We start from the raw sequence: 21,066 nt of genomic DNA on the forward strand, positions 1-21,066 counted from the left end.
CACATTAAGAAAAGTATATTTACATGCACAGCTGTATATTTAGACTGCTGTCATGGCATTTCTAAAAAGGTTCAGGGGTTATTCAACGGTTCCAGGAACGGTGTGGGTATTTATAAAATGTTGTTTGAATGTAAGTCGAATTGCTATGCTTTATCTTGGCCAGGTCCCAGTTGCAAATGAGAACTTGTTCTCAACTAGCCTACCTGGTGAAATAAAGGTGAAATAAAAGTAACAGGGCTCTGTGTTCACATGAGTACATTGTATAATGTGATTATTGATATGTCTATTCCTGAGATTGTGTGTGTATACAGATGATTGTATATGGTGCTTAATTTCTCCAACAGGCTCTGGCCCTTATTGAGCTGTACAATGCTCCAGAGGGCCGCTACAAACAGGATGTCTACTTGCTGCCCAAGAAGATGGGTGAGTCCTTATTATATCCTCATGTGTTTGGAGCGTTACATGAGAATACAGAGAAATGGTGGCTGTAGTGGTAGTTATAATTATTATGTTATGGTCTAGTTAGCTACTCAATTCCACGCTTCAACATTTCTTTGATCACGTGGACTGGGATATGTTCCGGATAGCGTCGAACAACAACATTGATGTATACGCTGATTCGGTGAGCGAGTTTATTAGCAAGTGCATCGGTGGTGATGTACACATAGCGACTGTTAAAACCTTCCCCAACCAGAAACCGTGGATTGATGGCAGCATTCACGCAAAACTGAAAGCTCGAACCACTGCTTTTAATCAGGGCAAGGCAACCGGAAACATGACCGAATACAAACAGTGTAGCTATTCCCTCCGCAAGGCAATCAAACAAGCTAAGCATCAGTATAGAGATAAAGTAGAGTCATAGCGGCTCAGACACGAGAGGTATGTGGCAGGGTCTACAGTCAATCACGGACTACAAAAAGAAAACCGCCCGTGCCACGACATGGCCCGCTACCAAAACCTGCGGACTCTCCTTCACCGCAGCCAACGTAAAACATTTAAACGTGTTAACCCTCGCAAGGCTGCCGACCCAGACGACATCCCTAGCCATGTCCTCAGAGCATGCGCAGACCACCTGGTTGGTGTGTTTACGGACATATTCAATCAATCCTTATCCCAGTCTGCTGTTCCCACATGTTTCTAGAGGGCCACCATTGTTCCTGTTTCCAAGAAAGCTAAGGTAACTGAGCTAAACATCGCCCCGTAGCACTCACTTCCGTCATCATGAAGTGCTTTGAGAGACAAGTCAAGGATCATATCACCTCCACCCTACCTGACACCCTAGACCCACTACAATTTGTTTACCGCCCCAATAGGTCCACAGACGACGCAATCGCGATCACACTGCCCTAACCCACCTGGACAAGAGGAATACCTATGTAAGAATGCTGTTCATCGACGACAGCTCAGCATTTAACACCATAGTACCCTCAACTCATCATTAAGCTTGAGACCCTGGGTCTCGACCCCGCCCTGTGCAACTGGGTCCTGGACTTTGACTGGCCGCCCCCAGGTGGTGAGGGTAGGAAACATCTCCACCCCGCTGATCCTCAACACTGGGGCCCCATAAAGGTGCGTTCTCAGCCCTCCCGTACTCCCTGTTCACCCATGACTTCGTGGCCATGCACGCCTCCAGCTCAATCATCAAGTTTGCAGGCGACACCACAGTGGTAGACACAGTGGTAGACTACCAACAATGACGAGACGGCCTACAGGGAGGAGGTGAGGGCCCTCGGAGTGTGGTGTCAGGAAAACAACCTCCCACTCAATGTCAACAAAACAAAGGAGATGATCGTTGACTTCAGGAAACAGCAGAGGGAGCAGCCCCCTATCCACATTGACGAGACAGTAGTGGAGAAGGTGGAAAGTTTTAAGTTCCTTGGCGTACACATCACGGACAATCTGAAATGGTCCACCCACACAGACAGCGTGGGGAAGGCGGCGCAGCAGCACCTCTTCAACCTCAGGAGGCTGAAGAAATGTGTCTTGTCACCAAAAACACTCACAAACTTTCACAGATACACAATCAAGAGCATCCTGTCGGGCTGTATCACCGCCTGGTACGGCAACTGCTCCGCCCACAACCGCAAGGCTCTCCAGAGGGTAGTGAGGTCTGCACAACGCATCATCGGCTATCTGCCCTCCAAGACACCTACATCACCCAATGTCACAGGAAGGCCAAAAAGATCATCAAGGACAACAACCACCGAGCCACTGCCTTTTCACCCCGCTATCATCCAGAAGGCGAGGTCAGTACAGGTGCATCAAAGCGGGGACTGAGAAACTGAAAAACAGCTTCTATCTCAAGGCCATCAGACTGTTAAACAGCCATCACTAACATTGAGTGGCTGCTGCCAACATACTGACTCAAATCTCTAGCTACTTTAATAATAAAAAATTGGATGTAATAAATGTATCACTAGCCACTTAAACAATGCCACTTTATATAATGTTTACATACCCTACATTACTCTTCGTATATATGTAAATACTGTACTCTATACCATCTACTGCATCTTGCCTATGCCGTTCGGCCATCGCTTATCCATATATTTTGATTTACATATTCTTATTCATTCCTTTATACTTGTGTGTATAAGGTAGTTGTTATGAAATTGTTTGATTAGTTGTTAGATATTACTTCATGGTCGAAACTAGAAGCACAAGCATTTCGCTACACTCGCATTAACATCTGCTAACCATGTGTATGTGACCAATAACATTTTATTTGACAGCTTGCAGCAATTCCTGCTCTAGCTGTTTAATCACTCCCTCTGTGATTGTGGACATAATGATACTGTTTCACAAGTGCTTGTTTTGGACAAGCTGTTCAAACCACGTCCACTGGTTTCTGAGGCCCTACTTATTTCCTGTGATGACATGAATGTGGCATTCCGTTACATTGACACAAATCGTTACGTTGAATAAAATAAAACATTGTTTATCATTTCTATAATTGTATGTGTGTTGTGATTGTCTCAGATGAGTATGTTGCCAGCCTGCACCTGCCCACCTTTGATGCCCACCTGACTGAGCTTTCAGATGAGCAGGCCAAGTACCTGGGTCTCAACAAGAATGGCCCATTCAAACCCAACTACTACAGGTACAATCATCCATCTAAGATCCCTTTAAATGACACCCAAATATCAGATTTATGTACGATTTATCTGCAGTGGATCCCCACAGCCACAGCATACATGTTCTCATTGGTCCAATCGAGTTAAGGTAAAGTAAATGTTTGTATGCTGTACAGTACAAACATTTGACTGCTAGGTTTATGTTAATTTTGGGGTTTCACAGGTATTAGCTTGCATGACTGGACCACAACTCTGCACTCCTTGACTTGGACAAGGCCTGGATGACCAGAAGATAACGAAATCTATATTTTATTTTTTAAAGACACTGTTTCTGTTTTCAAATCAAGCTCTATTCCGTCATCATCTTAAGTAAATGTTACACTGTTTCATTTGCTGTTTTGTGTGTTTAGTTTCACCATCAGTTCTGTAAGTACACACCTCCTCTAAGAAACCAGCACGCAGGATCCCACTGGCCATGAATGACTAATTAATTGAAAGTACAGCACTTAAACTCTGCTCTCAGCTAGAGATGTATTTCTTTCTACAGAAGTCTGATTTCATACCCACTCTCCACTAGAATAGACATTTTTTTGGTGGTTTATCAGTAGTTTGTTTTATGTTTATATTATTGTGCCAAATGATTGTGTAGGGAAGGGGATCGTTGTGATTGAGATTGTATTTGTTTTCTGCATTGATGTCGCTACACGCTTCTCAAATAATTACATTCCAGCCAGGGGAACAGGGAGAAATGGCCTCTACACTAGAAAGCCCCAATCGCATTTAAAGGTCCAATGCAGCCGTTTGTATCTTAATATCTAATCATTTCTGGGTCACAATTAAGTACCTTACCTTTGTTTCTTTTTTAAAAAACTATTTTAATTGAGAACAAACAGCTTCTTAGCAAAGAGCAATTTCTCAAGCAAGAATTTTGCTAGGACTGTCAGGGAGTGGTCTGAGTGGGTTGGGGAAAACCGAAAACTAGCTGTTATTGTCAGAAAGGTTTGGAACTCTCTTATTGGTCTATTGACTAATTTACCGTCTGGTGATGTCATCAGGCAGGCCAAACTCCATCCCACCAAAACAGGTTGAAACTTCAGGCAGTCTTTCAAACAGCTCTTACTCTAAAAGGGCATTATTGAAATTTTAACAATTCCACAGCCTTATTCCAACCTCAGTCTAGAAATATATATAAAACAAAGGAAATGAAGTGTTTGACTGCACTGGGCCTTAAACACATTGTCACGTTTCCTACTGGAAACATGATACCCACATAGATGTTTATTACCAGCTGTTAATTTTACTGCTCTATCCTCTCTCCCTTTGAAACAGAGCTGAAATGTGATTGAATTGAAAAGATGATTACTTTTACTGACTGAACCTCCTAAGGTGTACATGAATGCATGCATGTACAGTACAGAAATGTAGTTATCTTCACCAACATGTAGATACAGAAAGGTATGTGTAACCAGAAGAGCGATTATCCAATGTGGCACTGGTTTTGATTGATTCTCACATGGTTATAGGGTAATAACACTGAAATGTTTTGCATTAAAGTACTCTTATCAGACTCAAATGACAATAGTGGAGTTGACATTTCTCCATCTCTGGTCCTAATTATGTGGAAATGAGTTTATTGACATTATTTTTGAAATATTATAGTTGGCAGATAGTTTGTTACTGGTATCATTTTTTGTGTCATGAATCCTGTTTTTTCTTAATGTTCCTAATCACCATGTTGTCCTTCTCTGTTCTCTACATCCATACCTGTGTGTTTTCATGTCACCATCACATGGTCACTATTGTCAGTTTTTAGCAGAAAGAATAACCTTACACAGCCAACCAACTCTCCATAAGGGAGAGTGGTTTTTCAGTGGAGTAATGATGATCATCAGACTGCAAACTGCATGTTTTATTGTTGTTTTTTTGTGTTTTTTTTTGTTTCACCCGCCGATAGTATTACAGAGGGTAAATAATATGTATGTATTACCTGTGCATTTAACAGACCACTCTCACCCTGGTCTGTTAACATGGGACACTGAGTCCATTGAATACAGACCACATCTGTGCATCCAATTTTAGTTTTTGCTGAGGTTTTCAGGCTTTTCTGTCCTTCCATTTTAGCTGTGTGAAACAGATACTGTTTTATTTGTGTATATGTTCGCTGATGCAACTGTGAGATAAAGCACTTTCATCTTTGCACTACTTAAAGCTTTGGGCATTACAAGCAAGGACTTATGCGTGAGAAGAACATTGTTGGCGGGACATTGGTGTCGTAACGTTGGTTACTGGTCAAGTGACAGTGCCTTGTGACTCATCTGCTACTGTACATATTCATCACTTGTCGGATTATGTCCGTCTGCTCTCTTCCTCTTTGGAAGCTGTCCAACAGTGTTCTGATTCTGCAATATAATCGCTGTGCACAAATCTAGTGGTCTCTTATAAAGATTTGTACTTATTGGGGGGGTACCAAAACTGCTTGATGTGTCAATATTTTAAAGTTACTTCCATTGTGAGTTAACAAAGTAGTTTGAATTCACTTGTTTTGTACATACCATTGTTTTTGAAAGTACAGTACATTTTTCCATTTCTTCCCTTGGGTATGGTCTGTATAGCACTACCAAAAAGCATGCCATAAAGTAAAATTACTTGATCGCCCAGAATTCCTTTACATGCACTGCATTGATTACAATGCCTCTCAAGTTCAGTTTTAGTTAAATTAATCTTCCATATTTTTTATTCATTCATACTGTCATAACGATAAGGACTAGCCGGATGTCCTAATAACTGACAAATATAGTCAGTTTATGAAACATTGTCTAACAGGAGAGAGTTCTTATCTCACCAGCTCTCAAGTCCAGGGTCATTTGGCTGTTGTATGCAACAGTGCTCTGCAATTTCACTTCAACCGATGTAAATAGTGAAGAACTCTAGTGACATATAATTATTATGCTTATGTGATTGATTTGTAACCATTTTAATAATTTCATCTCGAAAATACCATATACCAACTGTCAAGTTTCACTTATTGACAACAGTATTCAAAACCAAGTGATGCGTGAGGAGCTGAAATGTTGACCCTTTGTTTGAAGCAAGGATCAATGAGACGTACATGATGCGAGAATCGCTTATGTATCTCTGGTTTCGACAAAACTAACTTTTTAGCTGATTATTTGAGCTTTGCAAATGAAATCATAATGTTAGATTATACAGTACTATGTATTATTTGGTGGAGTCTGGCTGAGTCTCAATTCAAATTGATTTACTTGAATGCTCTCCGATGCTGTTATTTCTGTTTCTGCTTTCTGTTGGTTGATGTATACCTATCCCTTTAATAAACTTTTCTGTGTTTGAATTAAACTGCTCGTGCAAAAATGTTGTCCCATTTCTGTAACTGACTGTATGGGGGTTTTCCACTTAGCATAATATTTTCTAACACTGTTAGAAAATTTGAAAAACAATTTTATTCATGTAAACAATGCTTTAAATGACAAAATATAGATTAAAGTTTAACAAATATTTGATTTGGCTGCTTCAAATAATGTAAGACTGGGCCAACAATGACTGTATATTTCAGTCCTAGCTACTGATATGTCTACAGCAGCCATAGGTTAACTCGCTTCACTGCCCTCCAAACACGGCAGAGGAAATCTCCCTCCTTGGGTGATTTATGATCACTTGCTTTTTGGAGCTTTGACTAACTCATCTTAGATAACAACCCAAAGCTGCTGTGCCAAGCAGAAGTGCTTCCACACATCTTCACCCAGCACTGGCATGGCAGAGTCAATTGGAAAGATGTACACAAGTGTGTCAATAATGTGTAGAAAGAGGTCATCATAATACATGTTTTATTTAACCTTTAACTAGGCAAGTCAGTTAAGAACAAATTCTTATTTACAATGACGGCCAAACTCTAACCCGGACGATGCTGGACCAATTGTGTGCCACCCTATGGGACTCCCAATCACAGCCAGTTGTGATAGCCTGGAATCGAACCAGGGTCTGTAGTGATGCCTCTAGCACTGACATGCAGTGCCTTAGATCGCTGCTCCACATTATGGTCCAGTAGTTATGTTCCAGTTTTGTGCTCATCTTCTCTGCAGCGCTCTCCACAGTCACCAGGTCTCACAGGGTATCTTCCAGAGTAACCACTGGGATGGCGCTTCATCATGGCTCTCACAATCAGACAGGTGATATCTCTTTCAACTTCTGGTTTCAAGTATAAGTTGACCTCTTCTCCACTGGCAATCCTTGGACATTCCAAGGATGTCAGACAGGTGCTTCTCCAGATCATCCAGTAAGGGCCAGTCCCTCAGGACGAGTGTGGAATCCTCTGGTGCACCACATTAGATTAGGTTCATAAGTTTGGTCACAATGGTGTATATGGTTGGAAAACCAATCCCAAGAAGTTCTCCATGGACAAGAGGGGACTCCGATAAAGCAGAAGTTTATACCGGAGGAGGGTCCAGTCTTGCAGTCAAATGTGATCGGCTGACAGACACTTCGAGTGACCGCTGTCATGACAGTCCCAGAAGCCTCACCATATCCAGCAGCCAGGGCTTTTTTCAGGGCAGCCACACTCAGCAGGTCATCAAGTATGGAGTGCACATTCCTGACCCCACAGGCCTGAAGAATAGGACCTGCATCTGCTTTGTAGCATTTAAAACATCTGTGTTGTGCAGAGTACCCAGCCTGGGTTGGGTTTCCCAAAAGCATCTTAGCACTAAGATAATCTTATATCCATTTAATTGGAATTAAGATGACCTTAATGCTACGATGCTTTTGGGAAACCCAGCCCTGGTCTCATAGACTATACATAACATAGTAAAAATACATCTGGGACACTTAAATTAGTATGATATGTTAAGTTTGGTATGGTTACATAGAATCCGGGACACTTAAATTAGTGGGCCATAACTAAAGTTGGGTGATTGGTCGGGGTGGGCGTATAACGCAAACATTTAGCAACCCAAAGGTTACATTTTAGCTAATTAGTAACTTTGCTACTACTTACTACTTTTTAGCTACTTTTCATGTTAACTAACTCTAACCTTAACCCTTCAACCTAACTCATAACCCTAACCCCTAGCCTAGCTAATGTTAGCCACCTAGCTAACATTAGCATTAGCCACCTAACTAATGTTAGCCACAATATCATGTCATTTTTAAAACTTGTAACATATTGTATGATTTGCAGTTCGTAACATATCTTACAAATTGGAATTTGTAACATACAAAATGGATGATGGACATCCACAAAATAAATACATAGCATACGAAACTTAACCATGGAGGGAGTGACATCCCACTGGGCACACACTGTTTGAATCAACGTTGTTTCCACATAATTTTTATGAAATTACATTGAACCAATGTGGAATAGACTCTGAATTGACATCTATGCCCAGTGGGTTGGTGTTTTGAAGTGAGATTGACCAGGGTGAAGTAGAGACTTCCAATATTTTCCCTGAGGAACCTGAGATGATTTTGGACTGGTAGGAGTGACATTTTTTTTTTTAAATGTGGATTCCTGCTTTTTGGCCGACCCATACATTGTTTCAAACTGGGTAAAGGACAAACTGGGAACGGTTACATCTGTGAAAGTTTTTGTATAAATGTTTTTTGCATCCTCCGCCCAGAGGCAGCAGGTGTTCCGCGTCATGCATCTCAGGGCTCAACCTGTGTCATTCTTTGTTTTCCGGAGCAGGGCACCGCTCAAAGGAGTGATCAGTGGGGTGGCATTGAGTGTAAAGGTGGTTAAGATGAGAAATAATATTCCTGGTGTTTGTGATGCTTGCAGTTTGGTGAGACACAGACCCGGTGGAAATAGTGAGACAGAGAATACGCTGTCTGTCTTTTTAAGCTTTGATATGGACTTTCTACCTGATAAGGTCAGGCTAGGGTATATTAGCTATTCGGTGATGGTGTTTGTTCCGAACCCACTACGATGCTCTAAGTGCCAAGGATTTGGACATGTGGCAGCAGTATGTAGAAGGGAGATTCCACAATGTGAAAAGTGTGCAGGAGGGCATAGTCAGAGGGAGTGTGAAGTATTGGTCTTCTCGGGTCAAAACAATTGGACCCGGACCCGAGGACAATCAGACCAGAACTCAATCTTTTTTTTAAAGGGGGGACCCAGACTCGAACGGACCAGAGAACATTCAGACCCAAACCCTAATGGACACGACGACGGGTCTAGACAAGAACCGAGTGACAAAAAAACTATGTCTATCATCCTAGTTGCTCTTCTGGTTAACAAATGTCTTTATCTGTTGGTTAGGTCTTCTATAAGTCAATAAATTCACCTTATTCACATAAAATAAATATGCTATAGACTATGCAGAGCTGTGGTCGGGTCCATTTGTGTCCACTCAGGACTATCAGCTAGTTTACATAGACCTGATGACAATCAGACAGGACCCGACCCGGACCCAAGGAAAAGGTTAGGGTTTTCGGGTCTTGGCATTCGGGTTTGGTTTGACCTTTAGTGTGAAGTTGGGGTTGAGAAATCACTTTGTGTAAACTGTGGGGGTGCCCATACAACTGAGGATCCGAAGTGCCCTGTATGAGAGAGACACATTGAGATTGCCACCCCCCCAGTGAGTAGGCCTGAAGAGAAAGATCTAGAGAAGATGGGGTTTTATTAAGGTTGGATTTCTTGTGTTTATAGCCATGGTGATCAACTGCACTGCACTCATGGAGCGGAAATTGATGTGGTAGTTGCAGCAGCATAAAAATATTGGTGTGTGAGAGAATTTAGTGCATAAGATCTACATGGAGTTTTGAAAGAAGGGGTTCCAACCTGCAAAAGGCAGCAGTACTCAACACAGTGTCTAGTCGGCCTGAAATTCACACGAAGAAGAAGAAAGTATGCGTCTCGTCATCCGGAAATCCACACAAAAAAGGTCAATCAAACATGGATGTTGGTGGTAATGTTGGTGGATTGATTGTTAACAATAAACAGAGGGCTATGTTACCCAACAAAAGTAGGGGTGAATTTGTCCGTAATCAAAGAAAAGACTCGGAGGTAAGAACAAAAAAAATACTGGTTTACTGTATTACGTTCTGCATCATAAATGCATGTTTTGTGCTAGCAACAAGCCGAACGGTAGCTAGCGCGTTAGCCGATACATGCTAACTAGAATTTATTTATCCCGTGGTCCGTTTTCACCCATTACAACTGTTCTGATGACCAACAGTAAGCTAGTCAAGAATTGTGTCTCGCTTTCAGAATTGTTAACCCTGAACACGGAACTGCCACTTGTCCAACGCTACCTGTTAGCTAGCTAGGTAACGTTTGCTACAGTAGTTTGCTACTTGCAATAGCTATCCAGCTTCTGTTTAAATATAGCTCAAGCCTTCTGCTATTCAGAACTCGTTACTATAGTAGATATGTTACACTATTATATATTACACTATTAGGGCACTTCGGATCCCTAATACCCCCCCAGGGGGTGTCTAAAGCGTACAACAGGGATACTTGACATTTCAAACACCCTTGATCCTACAGCCTACTATGAGTTCACTGTATTGAATACTGTCAAATCCAAATGCAATGGACTTGCTCCATCTGGCTGCAAACTTAAAACAATATTTCCCTAAATAAAAATACTACGGACATTGGAATGTGCCCACATTTTCGTCTCTTTGTGGTCTGAAATAGCAATACAGTAGTGTATTTTTGTCTGTGTTCCGACATAGGGCTTCTCTGAGTCTCCAGACCTCGAGTTTGAGTATGCAGATACAGACAAGTGGTCTGCTGAACTGTCAGGTGAGGTATTTCTGGACAACCTCCTTTATTATTTTTTTAAATGGTGACCTCTATGACGTATTCTCTTGTGAATTTGGTACCAACTTTGCCTACTTATCTTCTCCAGAGCTATACAGTTACACTGAAGGACCAGAATTTCTTCTCAACAGAAAATGCTTTGAGGAGGAATTCCGAATTCATGGTACATACCTTATCGACTTGAATGCGTTGTCTTCCTCCAGTGTGCTTATATAGTACCTCTGACTGAGTGTGTTTTGTTCCTGCCCTGTCTCAGTGTCTGATGATAAATGGACTGAGCTGGATGTGTCTCAACACAGAGCTCACGCCATGCGTCTACTGGACGGCCTGGAGGTGATCACCAGGGAGAAGAGACTGAAGGTGGCCAGGGCCATCCTTTACATGGCTCAGGGTAGGTCATCAGCTCTCAAGGCTTTAGCAGCATAAGTTGACTAAGGAAGCCTGTGAAGAGGTAGCTGTTGTCATATGTTTTTATAGTGAGGCAGCCAGCAAACAATGTTTCAGCACTTAAGTCATGTTTCCTATCTGTGGCTCTACAGGGACATTTGCAGAGTGCAGCTCTGAGGCAGAAGTGCAGCAATGGATGAGGTACAACATCTTCCTGCTGCTGGATGTTGGCACCTTCACTGCTCTGGTGGAGCTGCTCAACATGGAGGTTGAGTAAGTTGGAACTACAAATCAGTGAGATGTCATTGTTTTTGGGATGAAATTATTTGCTATACAAAATGTTGTCAAAATCAGGTAGCTGATTCTTCTTTCTCTCCTCTCTCTCTCCTCTGTTTCTTTGCTCTCAGTAACAGTGCTGCCTGTAGCAGTGCAGTCAGAAAGCCAGCAATCTCCTTGGCTGACAGCACAGACCTCAGGTAAGAATACACACAGACTTTCCTGCAGCTCTATATAGTTATACACAAGTGTATTGGAGTCCTCTGATGCTAGTGTTCCTCAGGGTGCTGCTCAACATCATGTATCTGATGGTGGAGACCATCCAGCAGGAGGACCCAGCTGACTCACCTGAGTGGAGGGCCACCAGGGAGACCTTTAAAACAGAGCTGGGTAAGAGTGTGTGTGTTTTTATTAGATAGAAGGGTTTTGTAGAGGAGTAATTTTGGACTATAGTCTTTGCTCTTTCCCCCCTCTCTCTCCCAGGCTCTCCTCTGTACAACAATGAGCCCATCTCTGTCATGCTTTTTGGCATGGTGACCAAATTCTGCAGTGGCCACGCACCCCACTTCCCCATGAAGAAGGTTCTTCTGCTGCTGTGGAAGAGCATACTGGTGAGAGAGGGATTTTATCTTATTTAGCTGATTTTGGCTATTGTGTTAGCCAGGTACTTTTGGCTGGCATATATATTAGTCTCTTACAACATGTCTTCTCATCTTCTCCAGTTCACCCTCGGGGGGTTTGAACAGCTCCAGAACATTAAGGTGCGTAAGCGAGAGCATCTGCGCTTGCCCCCCCTCCCAGAGGACAGCATCCGGGTCATCAGGAGCATGAGGGCAGCATCGCCTCCAGCTTCTGCCTCTGACCTCATCGAACAGCAGCAGAAACGGGCACGTCGTGAACACAAGGTAACCTCTACCGTGCCTGAATTAAATCTCAATGCAAGGCAACAAAGTGAAGGCAGCCCCCTGTTTGACACCTGCTCAATGTAACATTGTCAGGCTCATATGAAAAGTACCCTTTCCTCTCCATTAGTCCCTGACAAAACAGGACAACCTGGATGCCTTCAATGAGAAGGACCCCTACAAGTCAGATGACCCTCGTGAAGATGAGGATGACAACGATGACAATGACAACTCCATGGAGGTGGAGCCTTTTCCCATGGAGCGGGATGAGGTCATGCCCCCGCCCATCCCACACCCCCCCTCAGAGAGGGTGAACTTCCCCAAGGGTCTGCCCTGGGCACCCAAAGTCAGGTACGGTGCAGGGTACTTCTGAGGGAGACCTCAAGAAGACCATTTGCTACAGATAATGCTGTGTCTTTAGATGTACTTTGGTTTTATGTGTCTTGTATAATGTGCCTAAAAGTGTATGACTATTTTTGTTTTGTTTGCTTTTACAGGGAAAAGGACATAGAACATTTCCTGGAATCAAGTAGAAGCAAATTTATTGGCTATACGCTTGGAAAGTAAGTTCAATTGGTGTTTTTATTTTCTTAATTTAAAGATGCACTATGCAGAAATCGCTCTGCCATTTCCAGATTGCTAAAATTGTAATGGTTAACTTAATTTTTTTGTGACAAAACAAGCAAGTACAGTAGAATATTATTGTTCCCTCTAAAGCGCTGTGAAATATATTTTCCAGAACCAAAAATACATAATTTTCAGCTGTTTGAAGCTGGTGTACAAAACCGAAAGTAAAAGGTGCAAAACTTGAGAACGGGAAGTATAGAAATAGCTCACATAGAACAGATCTACCGCTTCTTAGACTTGCTTTCGATGCGAATAACAGATCTATAACACACTTTTCTATGTGAATTTGGTTGTGTCGCCCAAGAGGATACTACGGGATTTTGGCAACGAGGCCCTTTATCTACTTACCCACGGTCAGATGAACTTGTGCATACCAATTTTATGTTTCTGTGTTTGAAGGAAGTTGCTAACTGGCGCTAGCGCAAACCATAGTCTTCCAGTCATTGCACTAATGCTAGTTAGCATTGGCTCGTGAAACTACCTCTTAACTTCCTACATACTGGACGCAGATAAATAAAAATGATATCCACAAGCTCATTGCCCAAATCTTGAAGTATCCCTTTAATAACAGAGATTTACTATTCGTCTTCAAAAGTAGTTTCCTGTCGAGGATCCTTGACCTAGATTTCGTGGTTATTTGTATTGCAGTGACACCGATACAGTTGTCGGCCTACCCAGACCCATCCATGAAAGCATCAGAACATTGAAGCAGGTATTATGCAGTTCTCAACATGTCTCATGCATTGTTAAACAAGGGTAGATGTTCTAGTTCTTGCTTAATAATCCTGCATTGTGCCTGAAAGAGAGCGGCTCAAGTTGGGCTGGTCTGTGACTCACTGACACGTTATTATTCAGAAGAATAGGGCAACCTCAGTGTCACACAATTGAGAACTTAATTTCCAGAGGATATGAGTTGGATGTGGTTCTGTACAAAGAGATGATATGAATGAATATATACAGATAGCAATACAATGAATGGGTAATTGGATACAGTAGCACAAGCAATATTATTGTTATCCCGCTAAAGTCTATGCATTTGGTTGGGGGAGGTTCTACTAAGCTAATGTGAAATTGTTTTAATATGTCATACCAAGGATCATTTTGCTATTTGATTTAACAGATTTTATATAATGCTGAGTTTTGCCTTACTGCGTTCAGCCCATAGAAACACGTTGAATAATATTCATGCATGGAAAAACAGTCAAAAGGAAGTATATTGTAAAGTGGGACCCATATTTAACCCCTTTTTCTTGCTCAACACTACTTCCATTCTTCCATTCATTTAAAAATAATAATAATAATAATAACAGTTCCGGGTTACGTTTTGATGAGTCTTGTGAAGCTTTTGGGCGTCATAGAACAAATCAACATGTTGGTGAGAATCTAGGCTTGAGATGATGGCGTCATTAGTTTGTAGCTCAAAACGTTTGAATTCTACAGACAGAAGTTGGCACATTGGCGGGACCAACTTCAGATGAGTCCCGTGACACTTGTGGGAAGCTGAGAGAATCATCTATTTTGGGAGAGTCTCAGCTTTCTATAGTGGGGTCATATAGTGCCTTCAGAAGGTATTCACACACTCTATATTTTGTTGTTACAACCTTGATTTTAAATATATTAAATATGTTTTTTTCACTGGCCTACACACAATACCCTATTTCAAAGTGGCATTGTGTTTTTTCTAAATTGTCTTGGGGGGGAAAAAATCTCTTGAATCAATAAGTATTCAACCTCTGTTGGAAAGCCTAAATAACTTCAGGAGTAAATATTTGCTTAACTCACAAGTTGCATAAACTCAATCTGTGTACAATAATGGTATTTTAACATGATTGTTGATTGACTACCTCATCTCTGTACCCCACACACAATTCTGTAAGGTCCCTTAGTCGAGCAATGAATTTCAAACACAGGTTCAACCACAAAGATCAGGGAGGTTTTCCAGTGCCTAGCATAGAAGGTCACCTATTGGTAAATGGGTAAAAAAGCAGACATTGAATATCCCTTTGAGCATGGTGAAGTTATTAGTTACACTTTGTATGGTGTATCAATACACCCAGTCACTGGGTGTATTGATACAGGTGTCTTTCCTAACTCAGTTACCGGAGGAAGATGTGGCAAAGCAATTCATTTTATTGACTCGGGTGTGAATACCAATGGCTGTGCACCTGCCCAGTCATGTGAAATGGAAATAAGATGCTTCTATATTTCATTTCCAATAAATATGCAAGAATGGCAAAAAAAAATTGACATTGTCATTATCGGGTATAGATTGGTGAGAGAAAAATATATATTTAACCCATTTTGAATTCAGGCTGTAATGCAACAAAATGTGGTAAAGTCTACACTTGTTGTATTCGGCACATGTGGCAAATAAAGTTTGAGGGGCATGAATAATTTCTGAAGGCACTGTCTTACACTGAACAAAAATATAAATGCAACATGCAACAATTTCAAAGATTTGACTGAGTTACAGTTCATATAAGGAAATCAGTCAATTGAAATAAATTCATTAGGCCCTAATCTATGAATTTCAGTTAACTGGGCAGGTGAGCAGCCATTGATAGGACTGGGGGGGGGGCATAGGCCCACCCACTTGGGAGCCAGGCCCACCCACTGGAGTGCCTGGCCCAGCCAAACAAAATATGTTTTTCCCCACAAAAGGGCTTTATTACACACCAAAATACTCCTCAGTATAATCAGCTGTCTGGATGGTTGGTCTCAGATGATCACGCAGGTGAAGAAGACATCTGAAGGTCCTGGGCTGGTGAGGTTACACGTGGTTTGAGGAGGCTGATGGTACAGAATTAAACATTAAATTCTCTGGCAACATCTCTGGTGGACATTGCTGCAGCCAGCATGCCAATTGCCCACTCCCTCAACTTGATGTAACCTTTATTTAACTAGGCAAGTCATTCATTTTTGATACATCTGTGGCGTTGTGTGACACAACTCCACATTTTAGTGGCTTTTATTGTCCCCGGCACAAGGTGCACCTGTGTAATGATCATGCTGTTTAATCAGCTTCTTGAAATTCATCCACCTGACAGGTGTGACATAATCTTGGCAAATGAGAAATGCTCACTAATAGGGATGTGAACCAAATTTGAGAACGTTTTTGTGTGTATGGAGCATTTCTAGAATATTTTATTTCAGCTCAAGAAACATGGGTCCAACACTTTACATGTTGCTTTTGTATTTTTGTTCAGTATAGTTAGTAGCCCAAACCGTTCGGATGCTAGACGTTTTTGTGAGAAGACCGTTTTTTTTTTTTTTTTTGTGATGTGCCCTGGTCTAAGAAACACCACTGTTGCTCTGCCACCTTCCACAGCAGATGTGGAAGGCCTACATTGGCGGATTGAGACGCAGCCCATGCAGAAAACCATATCTATAACTTAAATAGACAGCTTTTTATGGAAGATTTTGATTATGGTAATTCGATTTCTGCGTGGACATCGATTCTAGGGGGATAGGGATGTACAAAAAGGACTGTATAACACCTAGCACAACTACTATGAACAACTAACAATACAGATTGGAACCGCAAACCAACTCAACTTTGTCCACTCACTCCATTACACATGTCCACTTGGAGAGAAACTGAAGAGTCTCTGACCTTTGAAAGGCTGTCAGGTGTCTGGCCCTCTAGCAACCTGACCCTAGCACCCTATCAATGGCCTGGTCACTGGGATTTTGAGGGGCATGTTTATCATCCCCCAGTCTCTCTGGCACTGTTGCGGGATGGGTGGTGTGAGGTGATGAGAGAGGGATCTCACCACTGGTAGTGGGAAGACCGTGACAGTGTTCTCCATTTCCTTGCAGCATAAGTACATCTCTATAGCTGAGATTCAGATTGCCAAGGAGGATGAGTTTCAGAAAACTCCATTGTCAGGGGTGAGTGCCAATGCATATCACTGACCTATCACTGGGATATATGCAGGAATATTACTGTCCAAGAGAAAGGGCAACAAGTGTTTATTTATTTTTTTATTATTGTGTTTGTTTATAGGGGGAAGAGGATGTGGAGATGTGCTCCACTGAGCTGCTATACCAGGGCATTCTTCCCAGCTTGCCTCAGTACATGGTGAGTGTTCTGCTCCCCTTGTATGCTGATGAACATTTCTATGACCTCTAAACCCCTGGTAAAATTGACCTGTGACTCTTCTCCCTATCAGATTGCCCTGCTGAAGATCCTGCTGGCTGCAGCCCCCACCTCCAAGGCCAAGACAGACTCCATCAACATCCTGGCAGATGTGCTGCCTGAGGAGATGCCGTGAGTCAACTGTTCGTTTTGAAAGGGAGCTGTATTCAGTTGAGCTCCAATTGAAAGGGTTTGATTTGATACTGTATCTGCAGGACCACGGTGCTCCAGAGCATGAAGCTCGGTGTAGATGTTAACCGCCACAAGGAGATCATTGTTAAGGCCATCTCTGCCATCCTGCTGCTGCTTCTCAAACACTTCAAACTCAATCACATCTACCAGGTACTGGCAACCCACACTCAACCACTGCCACCAAATACAGTCAAACTCTGACTTAGCCTCATCTACCAAGTATTGACAACCACTTAATAGGAGTGGTCATTTCTCACAAGCACCTCAAACTTGTGAATGTTCTTACCTTGCCTTACCCTTCAGTTTCTTGTGGGATTTTTTTCAACAGTTTGAGTACATGGCTCAGCACCTGGTGTTTGCCAACTGTATTCCTCTCATTCTCAAGTTCTTCAACCAGAACATCATGTCTTACATCACAGCCAAGAACAGGTACGTTGGTGGATTTGAGCCATTTCAAGACTCAGATGATCAAGAAGTTCTGTGACCTTTCTCATTCTATCTCCTGCAGTATTTCTGTGCTGGACTTCCCTTACTGTGTGGTGCATGACCTTCCGGAACTTACTGCAGAGAGTTTGGTAAGTTGCACACTCCATCCCTCACATAATTGAAATACTTATTGTAATATGAGCTGCTGAACTTAAACACCTAGGAAATGTTGTTGAAGAGGTGAGGAAAACACCAGGGTACCTAATGGAAGTGTTACAGTAGTCAAACATTGGAGGTGAGGTGTTGGTACCAATTGGTTGGTTTGTCTGTGTTCTTCAGGAGGCTGGAGACATTAACCAGTTCTGCTGGAGGAACCTGTTCTCCTGTATCAACCTGTTGAGGATTCTGAACAAGCTGACCAAGTGGAAGCACTCCAGAACCATGGTGAGGGAGAGACCCACCCACCCAAAACAATGCAGAGTTATTCTTATTCACTAGGAGAGACATCAGTCTGCGATTCTTTTAGATCATAATTTCATACCTTGCACTTCTCTCTGTCAGATGCTGGTGGTGTTCAAGTCTGCACCTATCCTGAAGAGGGCGCTGAAGGTCAAACAGGCCATGATGCAGCTGTATGTCCTCAAGCTGCTCAAAGTGCAAACCAAGTACTTGGGCCGCCAGTGGAGGAAGAGCAACATGAAGACCATGTCTGCCATCTACCAGAAGGTCCGCCATCGCCTCAATGACGATTGGGCCTACGGTAACGGTGAGTCGCTGTCAACACAAATCGACCCAGAAAAAGCCCATTGAGTTTTTCAGTCAGTGATTGACATGATATGATTGGGAGCCTCATAGCTGCTATCATAGACGTAACCGTGAAACATTTCCCCACAATGACTGTGAACTGCTAAATGTAAGCACCCCTACGTTTGTCAAGTTACCCCATTACCCCAAGTAATGAGCTTCCATGTTTCTTTGACAGCAGACCTGGATGCGCGGCCCTGGGACTTCCAGGCAGAGGAGTGTGCTCTGCGTGCCAACATTGAGCGCTTCAACAGCCGCCGCTACGACAACAACCAGAGCAACCCTGACTTCCTGCCCGTGGACAACTGCCTGCAGAGCGTTCTGGGACAGCGTGTCGACCTGCCGGAGGACTTCCAGATGAACTATGACCTCTGGCTGGAGCGAGAGGTCTTCTCCAAGCCAATATCCTGGGAAGAGCTACTGCAATGAGAACAGGGTTGGGTGGTGGTGCTATAAGGAGGTTTTCATTACACCTCCCCAAGGTGGTAACAATGGTCTATATCCCCACCTCTTTAAGTGTACCTCCTATAAGTGCAAATGTTGCTGAAAAAGCATATCTGTTACTTAAAGACAGCATTCATAGAGCACTGCATTTCTTTGTGAAAACGATGCAGACATGAGTCCCAATAACAAACCTTATCCTTGCATTGTTGTCACCTCATGCAGAGAGGAGTAACAAGTCATTAAGTTATATTTATGAGGTAAAGGGTCGACAGCAAAGCCACCTAAATGTGGACCTTTGCATTTCCCCTACACAGTTGGACCAATCATTTATAATCCCTGAATCCAGGCACTAGACCAGGGTTTCCCAAACTTGGTCCTGGGGCCCCCCCTGTGTACATGTTTTTGCCCTAGCACTACACAGCTGATTCAAATAATCAAAGCTTGAGGATGAGTTGGTTAGTTTAATCAGCTGTGTAGTAATAGGGCAATAACCAAAACGTCCAGGATCAAGTTTGGGGAAACCTTGGGGTAGATTTATCCCATGTAGAACCCTTTTTTGTTTTGAACTGGACCTTTTTACAGAGTGCTATAGGTCTTATCAGCCTTGTCAAACCTCCCAGGCTGGGGATGTTAACCCTTTGTATTCCGGACTTCTTACACACTTAACCCCACTTCTGGGTGGCGGCCCAGTACTTTGCCCTTCAAGCACTACAGTATAGTATGATAACCCTTAGGAACAAGTGCAAAATAAAGTGTTCTGTTTGTAAGGGAGGAGGCCTTTTTGATGTTCCACTGTTACTCTACGCACTGAGTGTCCATTGGCTTGTATGAATCACACCTGTATGCAACCCAGGCGGAGACCGTTTGGTATTAAGACATTTTAATTAAATTTACAGACTAACGTTTTAACCTAAAGCAACAGGAAAACGTGCTGGCGCACTCCACAACCTGGTTGAATAAGAACTTGGAAAATGTACTTTATTGTGTGTGTGTGTGTGTATACAGTATTTTTGAGAGAGTGAGGAAAGAAACAAAATGAGCCCTATGTTATTATTTGTGGTTCTCACTTAACAAGCTAACAGGTGTTTTTCTTTTCTTTTTTTTACTCAAGGGAACAATTTTGCCCACCTGATAACTCCTCAGATTTAAGATAATTTTATAGTTGCATTGTGCTTATACTTATTTGCTGCTTCTATTGTTTTTTTTGTTCTTATAATGGTTATTAAATCTAAGATGGAGAAATGAAAACAGATGTTGGGAAAAAAAACTTATTTATCATTGCTTTTGTCAATCTGTTTTACATTGTATGACTAAAAATACTGGATAAAAAGAATGCTCCCTCTTGCTCTGTCATTCTTGTTTTTGCTTTATTTATATAATGGAATAAGACAGATTTCTGTCAAACATCTTGATTTGTTTCCCCTTAAACTCAGCAAACAAAGAAATATCCCTTTTCCAGGATCCTGTCTTTCAAAGGTAATTTGTAAAAATCCAAATAACTTCACAGATCTTCTTTGTAAATGGTTTAAACTGTTTCCCATGCTTGTTCAATGAACCATAAATAATTAATGAACGTGAGCCTGTGGAATGGTCGTTAAGACACTAACAGCTTACTGACGGGAGGCAATAAGGTCACAGTTATGAAAACTTAGGACACTAAAGAGGACTTTCTATTGACTGAAAAACACCAAAAGAAAGATTCCCAGGGTCCCTGCTCATCGGTGTGAACGAGCCTTAGGCATGCTGCAAGGAGGCATGAGGACTGCAGATGTGGCCATGGCAATAAATTGCAATGTCTACTGTGAGACGCCTAAGACAGGGAGACAGGACAGACAGCTGATCGTCCTCGCAGTGGCAGACCATGTGTAACAACACCTGCACAGGATCGGTACATCCAAACATCACACCTGCGGGACAGGTACAGGATGGCAACAACTGCCAGAGTTACACCAGGAACGCACAATCCCTCATCAGTGCTCAGACTATTCGCAATAGGCTGAGAGAGGCTGG

General features: G+C 42.4%; 2 protein-coding genes across 4 annotated transcripts in view; both read left to right on the forward strand.

Moving 5' to 3' along the window:
* Window positions 1-4,005, forward strand: part of LOC109891110 (S-adenosylhomocysteine hydrolase-like protein 1) — a 55,791-nt gene extending 51,786 nt beyond the window's left edge. For both annotated transcript variants that reach the window (XM_020483425.2, XM_020483426.2), the window contains exons 15-17: window positions 345-423; window positions 2,980-3,100; window positions 3,298-4,005. In XM_020483425.2, coding sequence (XP_020339014.1) covers window positions 345-423; window positions 2,980-3,100; window positions 3,298-3,304 — 207 coding nt within the window. In that variant the 3' untranslated portion in view covers window positions 3,305-4,005. The remainder of the gene's footprint in view (window positions 1-344; window positions 424-2,979; window positions 3,101-3,297) is intronic.
* Window positions 4,006-9,943: 5,938 nt separating this feature from the next.
* Window positions 9,944-20,400, forward strand: LOC109891111 (striatin-interacting protein 1 homolog). Of its 2 annotated transcripts, none has more exons than XM_020483427.2 (21): window positions 9,944-10,098; window positions 10,773-10,842; window positions 10,949-11,023; window positions 11,117-11,251; window positions 11,400-11,520; window positions 11,655-11,723; window positions 11,807-11,913; window positions 12,007-12,134; window positions 12,246-12,428; window positions 12,556-12,776; window positions 12,923-12,988; window positions 13,701-13,764; window positions 16,872-16,943; window positions 17,059-17,133; window positions 17,225-17,322; window positions 17,406-17,532; window positions 17,711-17,811; window positions 17,891-17,957; window positions 18,148-18,252; window positions 18,370-18,574; window positions 18,791-20,400. In XM_020483427.2, exons 1-21 carry the CDS (start codon window positions 9,988-9,990, stop codon window positions 19,039-19,041), a joined length of 2,451 nt encoding a protein of 816 aa, XP_020339016.1. In that variant the 5' UTR covers window positions 9,944-9,987; the 3' UTR covers window positions 19,042-20,400. The 2 variants fall into 2 exon arrangements, with proteins under 2 accessions (XP_020339016.1, XP_020339017.1); XM_020483428.2 differs by having other exon boundaries at window positions 9,950-10,098; window positions 18,794-20,400.
* The last annotated feature ends 666 nt before the right edge of the window (window positions 20,401-21,066 follow it).

This window comes from Oncorhynchus kisutch, linkage group LG5 (assembly GCF_002021735.2).
Source record: "Oncorhynchus kisutch isolate 150728-3 linkage group LG5, Okis_V2, whole genome shotgun sequence".
NCBI classification, from domain to species: Eukaryota; Metazoa; Chordata; class Actinopteri; order Salmoniformes; family Salmonidae; genus Oncorhynchus; species Oncorhynchus kisutch.